The sequence below is a fragment of the Xiphophorus hellerii genome, chromosome 6 (assembly GCF_003331165.1).
Source record: "Xiphophorus hellerii strain 12219 chromosome 6, Xiphophorus_hellerii-4.1, whole genome shotgun sequence".
Classification (NCBI taxonomy): Eukaryota; Metazoa; Chordata; class Actinopteri; order Cyprinodontiformes; family Poeciliidae; genus Xiphophorus; species Xiphophorus hellerii.
This window is the reverse complement of record NC_045677.1, coordinates 29,566,682-29,582,339: the sequence shown is the minus strand read 5'-3', so window position 1 is coordinate 29,582,339 and position 15,658 is coordinate 29,566,682. Positions and strand designations below refer to the sequence as shown.

Here is a 15,658-nt window from a genome sequence, read left to right as displayed (position 1 = left end):
TCACCCTGTGCATGAAAAATGATAATAAAGTCAGTCTAAGTCTAAGTCATTAAAAAAAGGCTGTGTGAATTAACAAACAAATAGAGAAATTTAAACATTTTGTGTAAAGTTCTCTGTTTTATCTTTCATATCATAACAAAGAGCAGCTGATGAAACAGGAAGTGAATTATCTGAAGATTAAAGACAGTTTAATACAAACATTAATCAGACATTCAGGGTCAGAAAATGTCTCTGAATGTGTTTGTGTTGGTATGAAATGAATTATTATAGATTTATAATGAACTGAGCTTGTTTGCCTTGCAGCGTCTTGAGATGCAATCAGCTAAATGAACTCAGATTTCCTGACAAACAGGCAAAGATGATGAGCAGAAATTAACACCAAGTAAATACAGGGACAATATTATCAAAACCAAGACTTATTATTTAAGAACGATTCATAATCAAACTTCTCATACTTGGGCATTTTTGTGTTTTTTGAATTATTTAAACATTAATGAGTTAAATAGGGAAGAATTCAGATAAAGTTTAAGCATCAACAAAATACTTTAATGAAATATAATAATGATAAACAAAACAACTAATTTGTGCGCATTGCTTTCTAAATAAACAAAATATGAAAGAATGATCAGTGGAGACAGAATCAAGTTATTTTTTACAGTATTATTGAGAAACTACAAAGCAAAAATAAAGAAGGAAACTGAAACTGAAGTGTTGATTTAATCTCCCTGGTACCAATCTGATATTGAAACTGACTTGGTATCAATATTACCAATATTTTTAATTGAGCCACCCACCTCTAGTGATCAGATAAAAGAACACAAATAGAAAATATTTTTATTTTTTAGGAAAAAGGCTAAATAAATCATGTAGAAGTAAAAATCCCTTTCGCCAGCTGTAATTTGCTTCATTTATTCATGTTATTTGTCAGAATTAATGCGACCAATGACTTAATTAATGAGCCGAATAAAATAAAAGTTTATGGAAGATGTTTTGGTGTAAAGGTGAAGCAGGAAATCTTTCAGCAACAGGTGGAAACTGATGAAAATGTTTAATTTTAGATGGATTTTCAACGGAGTCTGGTTTCACAGAGGAACTTTGACCCTGCGCACAGAGCGGACCTGCGGCATGGATGATCACCTGGAACCGGAGGTTCTGATGCGCGGGGCTCGGACCGGCGGCCGGTTCCGATGGTCCATTCGGGTCTGTGCGCGCGGCGGAGCCCAGCTTGTCTCCTGCTGCTCTCTGATTGGCTCACGCTTCAGTTCCTCCTGAGGAAATCACTCCTTTTATAGTTAACGGCGCTGCGTGCCGCCGGTTTCCGGGTTGACTCTCACCAGCATGTAGAGGAGGCGGGCCGCCGGGAGACACCTGGAGCACCGCGGGCACATCGGGCCATCGATCCGCTCCGCACTCATCGATCAGCGATCAGTGAAGGTGAGCGCGGCGCGGCGCGGCGCGGCCGGGGCCGGGGCCGGGAGGGGTGGAGGCGGCGGGGTCCGGGCCGGAGGTGGGGGTTAGATCTCAGGGTGGATCCTGACTGATCAGACATGTCAGGTCCTGCAGACCGCTGCTGCTGCTGGAGGAGCAGAACCTGCAGCAGAACTGTGAGGTTCCGATGCAGGTTCTGACCCACATGGAGGTTCCGATCTGAGATCAGATCCTGAGAATAAAAACCTCCAAATCCTGGCGCCTCTCTGCAGGTTCGAGTCTGTTTACCCGCAACCAGCAGCGGGACTCATTTCCGTTTTCACTCCGTTCAGACTGTCAGAGCCGCCAGCGGGGAGGCCCGACAAATCTGGGGCTGAGCGCGGCTCCGTCCAGGGGCGGTGCGAGGAAACAGGCGGCCGGGGGGCTCCGGCCCCCAAGGCACTAATGTTTTAACTAGACATGGGACTTGATTACACTTTTTAATCAAATATATCTGTAATTAATTAATCACATTTTAATCAAAAGCTATATATTGACAACATAAGCATCCAATTCAAAAAACATTTTTGCTGGTAAATTATTGAATAAATCTGTTCTTCAGCCATCAGAAGTGTTTTTCTATCCATTCAGTTTTTTAGTTTCAGGAAGTCCTGATGAAGCTTCTTTAGAAATCTGGACTGTGGACGTTGACATTAGCATTACCTGCTACATGTTTAGCATTGAGATGCTTCACTGCTAGCTTCTCTGACAGGCTAACTCCTTAAAGAAATGGATTAATTGCCCTAAATTTTTGAACTTATTGAAATCTATGTAATTAATGAATCAAAATGAAAGCTTTACATTCTCAGCCTTTGTCTTTATAAAATGTTTGCAAAATATTAAAAATATGAGCATTATTATGTCCTTCAGCAGGTTGAAACCTGAAATTCTGGACACAAAAATATAAAAATAAATAAACTGTTTAATATTCTCTCAGCTTTTCTAATTCAATTTTAAACTGACTTAAATTAATACATAAACTGGGCCGATATGAAGAACTGATGTTCATTTCCATCTTGTGTTTAAGGGTCATGTGACCTCTGCTGGGTCATGTGACCTCTGCTGGGTCATGTGACAGGGATGCAGATTGTGGGGAATTTAACTGCAGCAGAAGAGCAAAGTCAGCAGTTTATTTATATATACCATAACAGAGATATTAATATCACACATCAGGACGTCTCTAATATATTTTCCAATATTTTCTGTGTCATAAATCAGTTCATAATAACTATCAGATGATAATCTGGTCTCTGCTGTAATCTGGATTATTTGCTCTGCTGGATGTTCAAACCTGTTACTTCCTGCCGGGCTCTCCAGCTGTTCCACACACTCCCATACTGTTGCTGTTAAACCAGCGGGTCCGTTGGACCGGTTCCGGGTTCTACAGGCCCGGTACACTCGGATCCAGATTCATCAGCTCTGTATCATTCCAGTCATGTTCGTTCTTTAATCAGTGAAATCAAACGAAGCTTAAAAAGTGAAACTGAAGTTGGTTTTGGGATTCGAACCATCGTTCAGTTTCTGCTGCTTTTCATTTGCTCATTTGTTCGACTCTTTCTGTCCGTCTGTCGTCTTTCATTCAGGAACAGAAAACCATAAATAGATCCATATCAGGCGATAACCTGATTATAAACAAACACTTTGACCTTTGACCTCATGCTTAGGAAGACGATTCAGCCACAAAACAGAACGACAGATTAGATCTCATCTGATTCTTCAGCTCAAACTTTACTGGCAGCCCAGATTCCTTCACAATAAAATACACATTTCAGAATAAAAGCACTTGATAAAACATAATAATAAAGTTTAACCAGAAGTTTTTATCAACCTGCAGCTGAACTTTCTTCACCTCTGACCTTTGACCCTACAGGCTGCAGAATGAAAGTACCTTTAGTTCAGATCAGAGGAAACATTAGAGAATATGAAGCTCCGCCTCCAAGCATGATGTCACCACACACCTGGTCAGGGCCGACCGGACCTCTGGAGCCGTCGCTGGTCCGGACAGAGGTTCTGGTTCTGGTTCAGAATTTATATGAAGGTTATGATTTTATTCATTTCCAGAAAAAGTCAAAGTTTCTGAGTTTATCTTTCTGTTTATTAAAAGTTTACGGACAAAACGAGCGGATCGTCTTAAAGTTAAAAAGTTACAGGAGGATTCAGAGATTTAGCCCAAAATTAATATGTTTTATGTCAAACAATTTATTTATAAATTCTGACTCAAGATGTTTTGTGTTTAATTATAAAAAAGTATTTAACTTTAAAGAGAAAACAAACCCAGTAAATATTCACATCCCTGCTAATATTTACGCATCTCTGCTTTTGCAGTTTGTTAATAGAAATTTTCTTTTTAATGCTCAAACATTTATGCATATTTTGGAAACAATAAAGGACATTTCTGTTTAATTTTAGTCCAAACTGAGAGGTTAAACTTCAGATTTACTGAGAAACTTTAACATTTTCTTCCATTTTAAAAGTTAAGATTCTTTAATATGAATTCAGTTAATAACTTCAAACGGTTTTTTCTCTGAGGCTTTTATGTGGTAATAATGAACGATTCTGTCATTTTAACCCGTTTTATTTGGGTTAAAATGCGTCAGTTTGAACGTTCTGAGCGATAAGAACCCAGGTTTCCTCCGTTCTGGTCCAGAACCCGGTCAGAACTGGTTCTGATCGCTGAGTTTCAGCAGACAGAGAGGAAGTTGGAGGCTCAGCTCATCAATATATTTAGAAACACCACAGAGTTAAAAACAACAAGATGTTTGCATAAAGCAGAGAGATGTTGTCGTTGTTAGACGTTAGATTCTGCAGAACCAGCTGGTCGTTTCCAGCAGCGGTTAACCTCAGGGGTGGTTCTGGAGGGCAGGTCTCCTGCAACGTTTTGATGTGTCTCTACTTCAACACACCTGGGTCAAATAATGAGGCCATCAGCAGAACTCTGGAGAACCTGACCTCACTGAGGAGGAGATCCAGCTGTTGGATTCAACTGTGTTGGACCAGAGAGACGTCTAAGAGTTGCAGGACACCGGACCTCCAGGACCAGGATTGCCCACCCCTGGGTTAGCCTCAGGTTCTGCTGTCTGGGTCAAAGTTCTGTTCACCCGGAACCATCTATAACATCACCCTGGGTGACCTTTGACCTGCTCTGATCTGCTCTGATTTCATTCCCTGCAGAAGCAGGAAGTGCACTACAACCCAGGGCATTCTGGGTAAATACAACCTAAGCTAACTGCTAGCCTAGCGTTAGCAGAAATGAGAAATGAGCGTTAGCAGAAATCAGAAATGTCTGATGGTCTTTAGCCAAAGACTAAAGAGAAATCCTCCAACCGCTAAAACCTGACGCCTCCATCTTGTTTCCATTTGGTGAAGAAGGAAGTTGGAAAACACTCTAAGACTTTTGCACAAGCAGGACAGGAACTGAGCTGCTTCTGTCCAAGAAAACCATGTAAGACCAGCGAACATCCGAACTGATGGATCCCCAAATAACGAACAAAACTCTCACAGATCAGAGCAGCGACGTGTTGGACGTCTCCTGTCTGAACCAGAGTCACTTTGTTTAAACTGTTGGTCTTTACTGACGCTTGTCCTCTCAGGAAAAACGTTTCCTGAATGTTTTACTGACCCAGTTTATGAAGAACCTCGACCCAACATCGCTTAGAAAGACGAACCGTTGGGTTGAGGCTGGTTTACGCCCACAAAGGCCCGACGCTGGTCACCAGGACTTTAGTTTGATCATCAGCTGTCAGACTGAAGGAAACACCAGAACCTTCTGGAACCAGGCTGGCCCATGAAATGGAGGAAACGATCAGATGACCTTGTGATTAAAGCAGCCGTCGTGTCTCCAAGTGAAACTTCCACATTAGGAGTTCACCAATCACAGCCCACTTCAGAGCGAGAGTCCATTACGGCTCAGTTTGGGGAAGTAAAAGTCCATTTTAAAGAGCTGCTCGGGTTAAAAATGATCACTGAAACTGCAGGTTGTTTTTAATCGGCGGCTCAAAGGAAAACTAACGTTTTATTTATTGAAGGAAGTAAAGGAAATGTTTCTGCTGGAGGAAAATCTGCAGCTTTTTGTGTTTTGGAGAATAAAATAAGGTCTGATGCTTTAAGGCGTAACAAAGTCTTCCTGTGTTTGCAGTCTTTAGCAGAACCGAATGGACCGCCGGGCTCTACAAACCGGGATCAGTCGTTTCTGCCGTCGTTCTTTTCTGCCTTTCTTACCTGAACTCAGCTCGGCCTGTTTTACTTCCTCTGTTTTAAATTTAGGCCAAACTTTCAGAGACTTTGTTGCTTCCTCTTTTCTCCATTTTTAACACGAAGGCGTCGCTTCCACTTCAGCTTGCAGCCACAAACTGCCAAACTGTCAGCCGGCGAACATTTTAGAGCACAAAGAGCAAATCTACCCGACAGCATGAAATGTTCTCCAGATAAAGGTGAAGCTGCGAGCTTCACTTCTCCTTTAACGCAGCTTCAGGGTTTCCTCACTCAAATATTGTTACTTTAAATGGGATCCTGGTTTATCAGAAACAAACTTAACCAACACAAAGGCCATGAATAGGAATTTTACTGTATATTTTGAGGTATTATGTGTTAAAATGTTAGTCTTTACTACTATTAAAAGGATCTGGAAGCAGTTTTATTGGTAAATCCATTTTTAGAAATCTCACTTTAGAGATTTTTAAAAATGGATTTACTAATAAAACTGCTAAATCAATTTTTAAAAATCTCTAAAGTGAGATATATAAGTTTTTTAAACGATAAATGAGAAAGATTGAACATTTCAAGGCCTTCTGATGATTAACGACGATTTCAACCTCCGTCACACCAACGTCCCCAAATGTTTCAAATCCTCCACATCATCATCATCATCATCATCATCATCATCATCATCATCATGATGATGATGATGATGATGATCCTGATGATGATGATGATGATGGTAATCTAAGGCCAGACTCCAGTTTCCATGCCGTTATTCAGGGAATGAAGTTGGATTTACTGGATTTAGATGTTCTGTTTTAGCTTCAGTTCTTTAAAACTTTAATGTTCTGTGTTGTATCACGTGATCTGAGAATTAGGAAGTGAGACCTCAGCTGAATGTTTCTCACTTGTATCTTTGTTTCTTGTTTAGATTTGACCAGTAAATTCGGACTCGGATGTAAAGTTCTAGTTAAATTTAAAAACAAGCTGTTTAGGTGGCTAATGTTGTCATTTATGTATGAAAACTGGCGTTAGAGTACGGGGAATATAATAATGTAATGGGTTAGCATGCTAACATGATCATTGCTAGGCTAACATCATCAATGATTGAATGTTCGGCAGAATAATTTTACAGTAACACTGTCACTAATGTCTGCATTTAAAATGCTAATGTTGCTATTAGCAGTAGGCTAACATTTCACTTTAGATTTGAATGTTAGCTAGCAGAAATTGTGCTAGCTGGCTAACAGTATGACTGAATATTAGCATTAGCATCATAGCTGTAGTTCTGTCATGTGAATGTGAGGATTGTTTCAGTAATTTATCTTCCAGATTATATGAATTCCTGTTGGTTGGATGATGTAGAATCTTTTTAGATAAAGTCTTTAGGAGAAAAGCAGAACATTTGAAATGTCTTGACGCCTGAGCATCATTGTGTCACCATGGTAACTAGTAACCTTTCTCAGTAATGGACCTCAGATCAGCAGACCCACTGTGCTGTGCTAACATTAGCATGCTAACGTTAGCGACATGGTTAACAGTTTTCCTTCTGTTTGTCTAAAGCTACTTTGCTTCTTGTGTGGGCAGCATGGGGAACCTGATCAAGGTGCTGACCCGAGACATCGACAACAATGCTGGAAACTTCTTCCTGGACTTTGAAAGTAGGAATCAGAGACTCTGACCAGTCGAATCCGTCTGCCTTCCTGTCCAGCTGTTAGCAGCAGCAGATGTTTTGATAATGACCCCAGGCTGTTCTTCCAGACGCTCAGCCTTCGCAGTCAGAGACGGAGGTGTGGGAGAAGGTGAACCAGGTGCTGACGGAGGCCAAGGTCATCCTGGAGGACCTGCAGACGTACAAAGGAGCAGGAGAGGAAATACGACAGGCGAGCAGCTTGATGAATATGAAAATATAATAAACATTCAAAGAGCTGGATTTCAAACTTTACAATTCAAATATTTAACTTACTAAATAAATATTTAGCTTGTATACTTAATATTTAGTTAGCAAGCTAAATACTTAGTTTCCTTACTAGATATTTAGTTTGCAAACTAAATATTTATCTTTCTAACAATATATTTATATTGCTGAATAACAGTTTAGTTTGTAAGCTAAATAGTATTAACTCCAATCTAAACATTTAACTTACTAAATAAATATTTAGTTTGAAACTGTGACGTTTATAATTGAATGAATAAGACGGAGAAAATAAGACTTTGAAAAACTAATCACACTTTTTTTTCTCTAATGAAAGACTAAACAATTCAAATTATTTCTGTTAATTTGTGTTTGTGTAACTTTACAAACGGCAGCATGAAGTCATAAAAACATGATCATTTAGACTTTAATTTAACCCTTTATGAAAACTTCCTCTGAGTTTGTTGGAAATCAGAGAGAAATGCTGAAAACAGCCTTTATAAACACGGAGGATTTTATTTTGAAAGTGTGCAGAGCTCAGTTCCTGGTTTTAAAGTGTCGTTGTTGTTTTCAGGCCATCCAGAACCCAAACGTTGAGGGCGTTCAGGAGACGGCCTGGGCCGCCGTGGTTCCTCTGGTCGCCAAACTCAAAACTTTCTACGAGTTTTCACAGAAACTGGGTAACCGACTTCTAACAGGTTTCAAACTACCAACCCGACCCACTTTTCTACATGTTTTCCTTCCAAGCAGCCGGATTCGTTCTCTAAATGTTGAAAGTCTTGATCGTAGTTTTAGTTGGACTGAGGTCCAGTTTCAGTTCAGTCCTGAAGGGAAAACGTTAAGAAATGTGGTTTAAAACTTTTGCACAGTGCCGTGGTGAGTTTCCGTGTGTTTCCGTCAGAATCCAGCCTGCACTGCCTGCTGGACATCCTCACCAGCGCCGACTCGACTCCGACCCAACATCTGGAGCAGAAACAGGCGCTGGCCCGTCAGTTCGCCCACATCCTGCATTTCACGCTGCGATTCGATGAGCTGAAGGTCGGCTGCTCTTCCTCTTACTCCTCCTCCTCCTCCTCCTCCTCCTCCTCCTACTCCTCCTCCTCCTCCTCCTCTTCATCGCTCTGACTCTGTCCCGTTTCAGATGACCAACCCGGCCATCCAGAACGACTTCAGCTACTACCGGCGAACCATCAGCCGCATGCGGATCAACAACATGTCGGTAAGAAACTCGTACAAAGATTCAAACTAAATATTTAGTTAATATGCAAATTCACTTACTGATAAGTGGAAGTGCACTATCAAAATAAAAGCTGGATCTTGTGAATCTTTGTATAAACTTCTGCTGGAGACGCTGAATCTCCTCACAGCAGCCGGTCACTGTGATGGTAAACTCCTTTATTGTCTTTAAAACGTCATAAAGGAACAGAAGAAAAGAAACGACGATCATTAGGAACCTAAATATTTAGTTAGTTAAACTATGAAATAATTAGCTTTTAGTTAGAAAGTTTAATATTCAGCTGCCAAGCTAAATATTTTTCATTCAAGTTTAAATATGTAATTTGAAACTGTGACAGTTAAAATGAATGAAAAACGGTGTAAATATTATTTATCGCTGTTATTTTTTCACTGTGTAACTTTACAAATGGCTCCTCATAAAGCAGAATCAGGTCAGAAAGATTCTCTGTTTGTTGAACCTGGTGAGCCACAGGGACGTGTCCTCGGTCCGCTTCTGTTTTAAATTTAGAAAACCTGAAATCTCAGGATATCAGGTGATGTTAAAGCTTGTCTTGGTGAGTTATGAGGTGAGATAAACTGATCACTGAGGGATTTAATCCTGTTGGCTCTAATCTGCTGGTTCTGCCTCAGATTTGATGCTGAAATCCAAACTCTTGTTTATGTTTTCAGATGACAAAATCAGATAAAAATTTCTCAGTATAAAATGTAAAGTTCCTTGCACCATCCTTGTGTTTTAACCTCTCCTCTGTGAAAATGCTCTTCGGCTTGTTGTGAGTCTCTGGGTTCTGCTGGTTTTTCAGTCGGACTCGGGGAGCGAGGTCAACAACGAGCTGGCCAATCGGATGTCTCTGTTCTACGCCAGCGCCACGCCCATGCTGAAGACGCTGAGCGACGCCACGTCAAAGTTCGTCTCAGATGTGAGTTTATCTGTCATTTAATGGGGTTCTGTCCTCCAGGACGGGTTCTGGTTCTGGTTGGTCCAATCTTTCTACTGACTGTCTCACTAAACTCCCCAAAGCTCTGCTCTGCAGAGACTCATCAGAAAATACAGATTTATGGATAAATTGATGTAATCTTCTGTCACTGTGAGGTCATAACGAAGAAAAAATGCTTTTGTTAATTTTTACACATTTTCCAGATTAATGTTGATGAAACAATCAGTGATTAACAGGAGAAAAGAGAAACTTTTAAACTTAAATTTAAAATAAATCTGTCATTCAGATTTAATAAATCAATGCATTAATCAATAATCATTCAGTTCTGAATGTAGCTTTAACTGATAAATCTTCCAGTTTTTGTGTAATTATTGATTATTGAACAGCAAAACTGATGTGATCAGCAGCAGCTGTTGTTTGCTGAGCTCACCAGCAGGGGGCGCACTCCTCCTACTTTAAGCAGCAGAACCAATGCTGGTCGGTTTGTTCCTGCAGGTCCAAGATGGGTTCTTTGGTACCGAACATGTAGCAGTTCTGTCCGGTTTGGATGTGGTTTCAGAACCACTGGTCCAAACTGATATCAGAACCAAAATAAAACCTTTGGACAAAGTTTGATTTGTTATTCTGGATGTAATTTGAGTATTTTTGTGACCATTTGACTTCATAAGTCATAAAAATAACTCGTCTACAAAGACAACTAAAGTGGTGGAGCTGTTGGGTTTTCTCCCATCATGCATCTGGAGCGCAGCGGTTCCCCATTTTGATGATCCGTTTGTCTCTGCTGTCCAGAACCCGGATGTTCCCATCGAGAACACGACCGTCTGTCTGAGCACCATGGCCTGCGTGTGCAAAGTGATGCTGGAGACGCCGTGAGTCCTGAACGCATCTTCATCACCTGTACGATCTTCCTCCGCCGCTTCGGCCTGACGCTCACTCTGTGTGTGTGTGTGTGTGTGTGGGTGTGCACGTGTGTGTGTGTGTGTGTGTGTGTGTGTGTGTGAGCAGGGAGTACCGCAGTCGCTTCGCCAGTGAGGAGACGGTTCTGTTCTGCCTCCGTGTGATGGTCGGCGTCATCATCCTGTACGACCACGTCCATCCGGCCGGCGCCTTCGTCAAAACCTCCAACATAGACGTACGTCACGCCCAACATCCGGGGCCACAGAGTTTTATTCTTCATATTCGTTTTCTTCTATGAACATTTGATAATAATTTCAACAAATATGTAGAAAAACACATTTTTCAAAAGAGTTACAAACTGCAGCTTTGATGTTCTGTCATTTGCATCAGTAAAATAATTTTTCTTAGTGGATCGACCAACAACATTTAAAATCAGAAACAGAACCGATCAGAACCTCCTGATCCAGAAGCGGTTCTGCAGGTTCTAGATTGACGTGTTGTGTTTTCAGATGAAGGGCTGCATCAAGGTTCTGAAGGATCAGCCGCCCAGCAGCGTGGAGGGCCTGCTGAACGCCCTGAGGTAGGAGAGAGAGAGGCATCCAACCGTACATCCAACCGTACATCCATCCATCCCTCCACCCTCTAACCCTCCCTCTGCCTCCAGGTACACCACCAAGCACCTGAACGATGAGACTACCTCCAAGCAGATCAAGAACATGCTGCAGGCCAACTAACTTCTTCTTCAGCACTGAGTAGGAACGGAGCGACAGGAAGTGTTAAGGTCCAAATTTCAGAAGAACTACTGAACAAAACTTCAGTTTTTTTGTCTTTACTTTGTATTTTATTTTTTTTAATTATTTTTATATTGTAAGTTCAAACATAGGATGTTTATTGTTGAAGAAGGGAGGAAGATCAGTGTTTGCATTCAGGTTTAATTCTGCCCCCTGGTTTCTGGTGCTGGGTAGAACCGACGCTGGACGTTCAAACACTCAGTTAACCGAGCTGATGGTAGATGCGCTTGCTCCCCCTAATGGCTGCAGTGATAATTACAACGACTAACTGCTTTTATTCCAGATTCAGTGACATCTCAGCTTTACTCTGTAGGAACGGAAACGTTTCCGTCTCTCTGCTCTCTGGTGCTTCCTGACGGCTCTTTGACTCGGAACCGACTGTTGGGTTATTTCCTCCCAGTTCTTCTGTGTCTCACAGCCTGTAAATCCGACGCGCCCCCCTGCGGTGTGTGTAGTCTCACACTGGATGTGATGATGCGACTCGGTGAGTCCATCCCAGCCTGCAGAACACGGAGCTTCGGTCCAAACATTTCAGCTGCTTCACGTCTTCATGGAGGTCAGGAAGCTGAATGAACCTCTGTGATGATGATGATGATGATTTGGTACGGATGTGAGGAAGATCCTCCCACTGATGTGGATTTTGATGTTCTCGACCTTTGACCTGATGCTATGTGTTTTGAGCTTTAAGTTTCCTTGTATCTCGATGCTGCAGTTTTATTGTTTTAAATGACGTTTTGGCCAAATAAAATTTTTACATTTTTAATAAAAAAAAAGTTTGTTTTCATCTTTATAAAAATGACTTTAAGGCTCAAATTCCTGGTTTCTGAAATGAGGAAAAAAATCACAAATTCTGTTAAAAATTCTGTCATTTTTCCCAAAGGCAGCAGACGATATTCCACAGTAACTCATCCTGAATAAAACCGTGAAAAACTGCTGATCCAGCTCCTTTGCTTTTGCTGCTCCTCTTTCTGTCTGTTTGCTCGTTCTGTTAGAAAGATGCTGGAGTAGGGCAGTGCTTCTCATTCCAGTCCTCAGCTTCCTCTGCATGTTTTAGATGTGCCTCTATTCAGAACAGCTGGTCCAAATGATTGCATGACCAGAATCCTGTTAGTCACCAACAGATTCAGTCCAGGTGTGGCAGAAGGGAAACACCTGAAACATGCAGGCAGGGGGCCTGAGGCCCGGAAACACTGGAGTCGGTGATCTGATCTCTCTGCATCCATGAAGCCTCCTGTTAAGCTCCTCTGGGATTTGGGGTCAAAGTTCAGGTAATATTTGATTTTCAGATGCTAATCAGCTGCTCCTGGTTCTGAAAACAATACCTTGTTGCCATGGTTACACATGACTGTCCTAATTAAGTAAAGAAGTAAGAGTGTAAATGACATGATGACGCTGAAAGAGTTTAAATCTCCTTCAGCGTCTGAAACCTGATCAAACATGTTGAAATGTTTGATCACTTTGTCTCAATATTATGACCTCTGAGTGTTTTCTTAATATTTCAACTTTAATATCAATGTTTCAACTTTGTGTTTTTAATCTAAATAGTCTAATCTTTACTCTTTTCTCTCAGAAAAAAACATCCACCAATAAAAAACTAAAACATGTTTTTCCTCCAGTAAGTGACCCAAATATTTCACCATTTAACTTGAAATATTTTACGTTGGCCACCAGATGGCAGCAGAATAATCTGCTCTGAAAGAACTGAGCTGATCCTGGTGACAGTATGTGATCAGTTGTCATGGTAACTAGCCTTGAGAGCGTGTAGACGTTAAATAGAAGGGGTCCCAGGTTTGAGCCTTGGGGTACGCCACGTGATTTCTGTCCAATGAAAAGGAAATTAAATTAAAAACCTGAACTGGACTTTCTCAGCTTGGGAACGGATTCACCTTGCTATTTTGAAAAACAAAGAAGGACCAGAACATTGACAGGAAGGTCCAGAAGAGGTTTGTCACTGACACGGACCTTTGATCAGTCCAACATCCAATATGGCCGCCAATATGGCTGCCTTATACCGTACAACTTAGTGACAGCTGGAGTGAACTCCTGACCTTCGGATCTCGTTAAGGTCTCACCTGGAGTGTGTTCATTTTGGTCTGAATCAGTTGATGAGTTTATAAACTCAGAACCATTTCCAGAACCTGAAGTCTGTTTACGGGCCAGACATCAGAACCAAACGTAAATACAGGAAGCAGACTCCAATCAGGTTGATTCTGGGTTTTATTTCAGTTAAAACGATCGAAGTGAACTGTTCTGGTATTATTTATTAGTTTGTCTACGGCATCCCATAATGCAATGCAAACCCGACTACAGGATGGAGTTTGACACCAGGTAGCTGTCGGGTCGAGGTTCTGATCACCTTCACACCTCGGTACAGTGTCCCTGAAGAAACTTCCAGTCTACTTATTTTCGTGAATGAAACGGGTCGGTCCGGTTCATCAGGTTCAGTTTGGCGCCACCTTGTGGTTCTCTGGTCATGGCGTCTACAGGACTTCATCCATGTCTGCCCGGCGCTCCACCACCCTTCTCTGGACATCACTGCCCCCTGGTGGCTGTTCAGAAAGAAACCAGGCCTTGAGTGTAGCTGGCCCAACCAGAGGTCAAAGGTCAGGGTTTCCCTTCGCTTCTGTGCTGAGCTAAAGAATCCCAAGTTGGTGGATTTGTTCACAGCTTCATCTCATTTCATTAACAAACAAACCAAGTTTAGGGTCAGGAAAAGAGATCCGGGTCGGGTTGAGTTAGAGCAAAGACTCAGAAGGTTTCCTCAGCCCATAAATTAATATTTATAATTATGTAAATATTAACTATCTGTTAATTCATGTTTAAATGTATATTTATTTACCTTTTGAGGAATATTTAGTATCTGTTTCAGGTTTTCTGATTCTGGATCTGTGGCTGTAATGACCACTGCGGCCTGCAGGGGGCAGAATTGGTCCTGGTTGGACCTGCGAGGAGGCGAGGCAGGAATGTGAGCTGAAGAGGTGAAGCTGCAGGTCCAGAACCTCCATGCAGGTCCACCTGTTGAAACTCCTCAGAGCTACAAACTCATCAAACTCTGCAGCAGTTTTCAGTTTCTCTGCTGAAAGTATGAAATCATCTGTCTGACCAGCAGGATGAAGCGCAAATCATCTCAAATATTAAAGTTAATATTAAAACCTGTTTGTTCCACACATCTGGTCCTGAAGGAAGTTTAATTAAATCTCTAGTTAGTAAATGAGTCTCAAACATTCTCAGCTTTAAAACTGTTTACATTTCAGTTGTTCAGTAACCATGACGACGCCTGTGGGGAACATCAGGGCTTCGTGTTTATCTCCTGAGGTTTTGGATCCAGTTCTTCACCATAACCGACTCCATTCAGGTCAGATATTATTAGTTTTATCTACGTTTCCTTCAGCTGCTGCAGCTAAAAATAAACATGAATGAGAGTTTTTATTTATTATCAGGCAGATAGTGGGGCAGCCCCACAGGTGGAGAAACGCTCAGCCTGCTTCCTGTCAGCTGCTGAACCCAGCGGCTCACAAAGGGTTAAATGAACCTGTTTAAATAAATGAATCTTTAGTTTTTATCGTGAGGTTTTTAGGAGTCAGGATTTGGTAAATGAGCCAGTCAGAGAAAAGAAAATTTTAATAGTTTTTGAAAAGTTGTTTAAACTTTTGGCTAAACTTCAACATTAGAAACTGTATAAACTGATCAACAGTTTAAACATCAATGTTAATCATTTTCAGATGTAATAATTTATCCAGATACCGAACATGTTTTAAGACTGAATCGGTTTTCTGTTGGCCTGAATTTGTCAGTATTACAGCTCCATATAAGGAGCTTCCTTCCTGTCGGTGGACCGGAACAGGAAGCTGCTGGGTGTGGCTGACAGGCGGCGTGTCGGAGGCCGGAGCTCATCAGCCGTCAGGTGCCGAGCAGCAGCAGGATGGAGGTTTCTCTGCCCTCTCGCTCATTTCTGTCAGGATTTTCTCTCATTCATGAACCAACAGATCATCTGCAGAATAAAAACAGTTTGAATCAGGCCTGATTCTATTCCTGGTTTTTCAGAATAAAAGTCCTTTAGTTCAGAACCAGTTAAACTGGTTTTAAAGTTTTAAAACGAGCTGCTGAGATGAGACCAAACAGCTGCGATGAACCTGAAGATCATTTATTCCAATTGATGATCAATCAGTTAATTCAGTTAATTATTCAAATTAGTTTAAAAGTTTCTACCTAAGGAGACG

General features: G+C 41.4%; 1 protein-coding gene across 2 annotated transcripts; it reads left to right on the top strand.

Annotated features, from left to right (window-relative positions):
* The first annotated feature begins 1,320 nt into the window (after positions 1 to 1,320).
* LOC116721012 (protein FAM49B-like) lies at positions 1,321 to 12,211 on the top strand. 2 transcript variants are annotated; one of them, XM_032564581.1, is made up of 11 exons: positions 1,321 to 1,434; positions 7,252 to 7,325; positions 7,426 to 7,547; positions 8,154 to 8,259; positions 8,481 to 8,617; positions 8,721 to 8,798; positions 9,616 to 9,732; positions 10,540 to 10,619; positions 10,756 to 10,882; positions 11,157 to 11,227; positions 11,312 to 12,211. In XM_032564581.1, the coding sequence occupies exons 2-11, from the start codon at positions 7,253 to 7,255 to the stop codon at positions 11,379 to 11,381; spliced, it is 981 nt and encodes a 326-aa protein (XP_032420472.1). In that variant the 5' UTR covers positions 1,321 to 1,434; position 7,252; the 3' UTR covers positions 11,382 to 12,211. The 2 variants fall into 2 exon arrangements, with proteins under 2 accessions (XP_032420472.1, XP_032420473.1); XM_032564582.1 differs by having other exon boundaries at positions 1,328 to 1,434; positions 7,228 to 7,325.
* The last annotated feature ends 3,447 nt before the right edge of the window (positions 12,212 to 15,658 follow it).

What these genes read in the sequence shown, in the direction of transcription:
- LOC116721012 (XM_032564581.1), top strand. Translation starts at nt 7,253, where the DNA reads ATGGGGAACCTGATCAAGGTGCTGACCCGAGACATCGACAACAATGCT. An exon ending in CTTCTTCCTGGACTTTGAAA is followed by an intron (nt 7,326 to 7,425) that starts GTAGGAATCAGA and finishes CTGTTCTTCCAG; the next exon opens with ACGCTCAGCCTTCGCAGTCA. An exon ending in CGAGTTTTCACAGAAACTGG is followed by an intron (nt 8,260 to 8,480) that starts GTAACCGACTTC and finishes TGTTTCCGTCAG; the next exon opens with AATCCAGCCTGCACTGCCTG.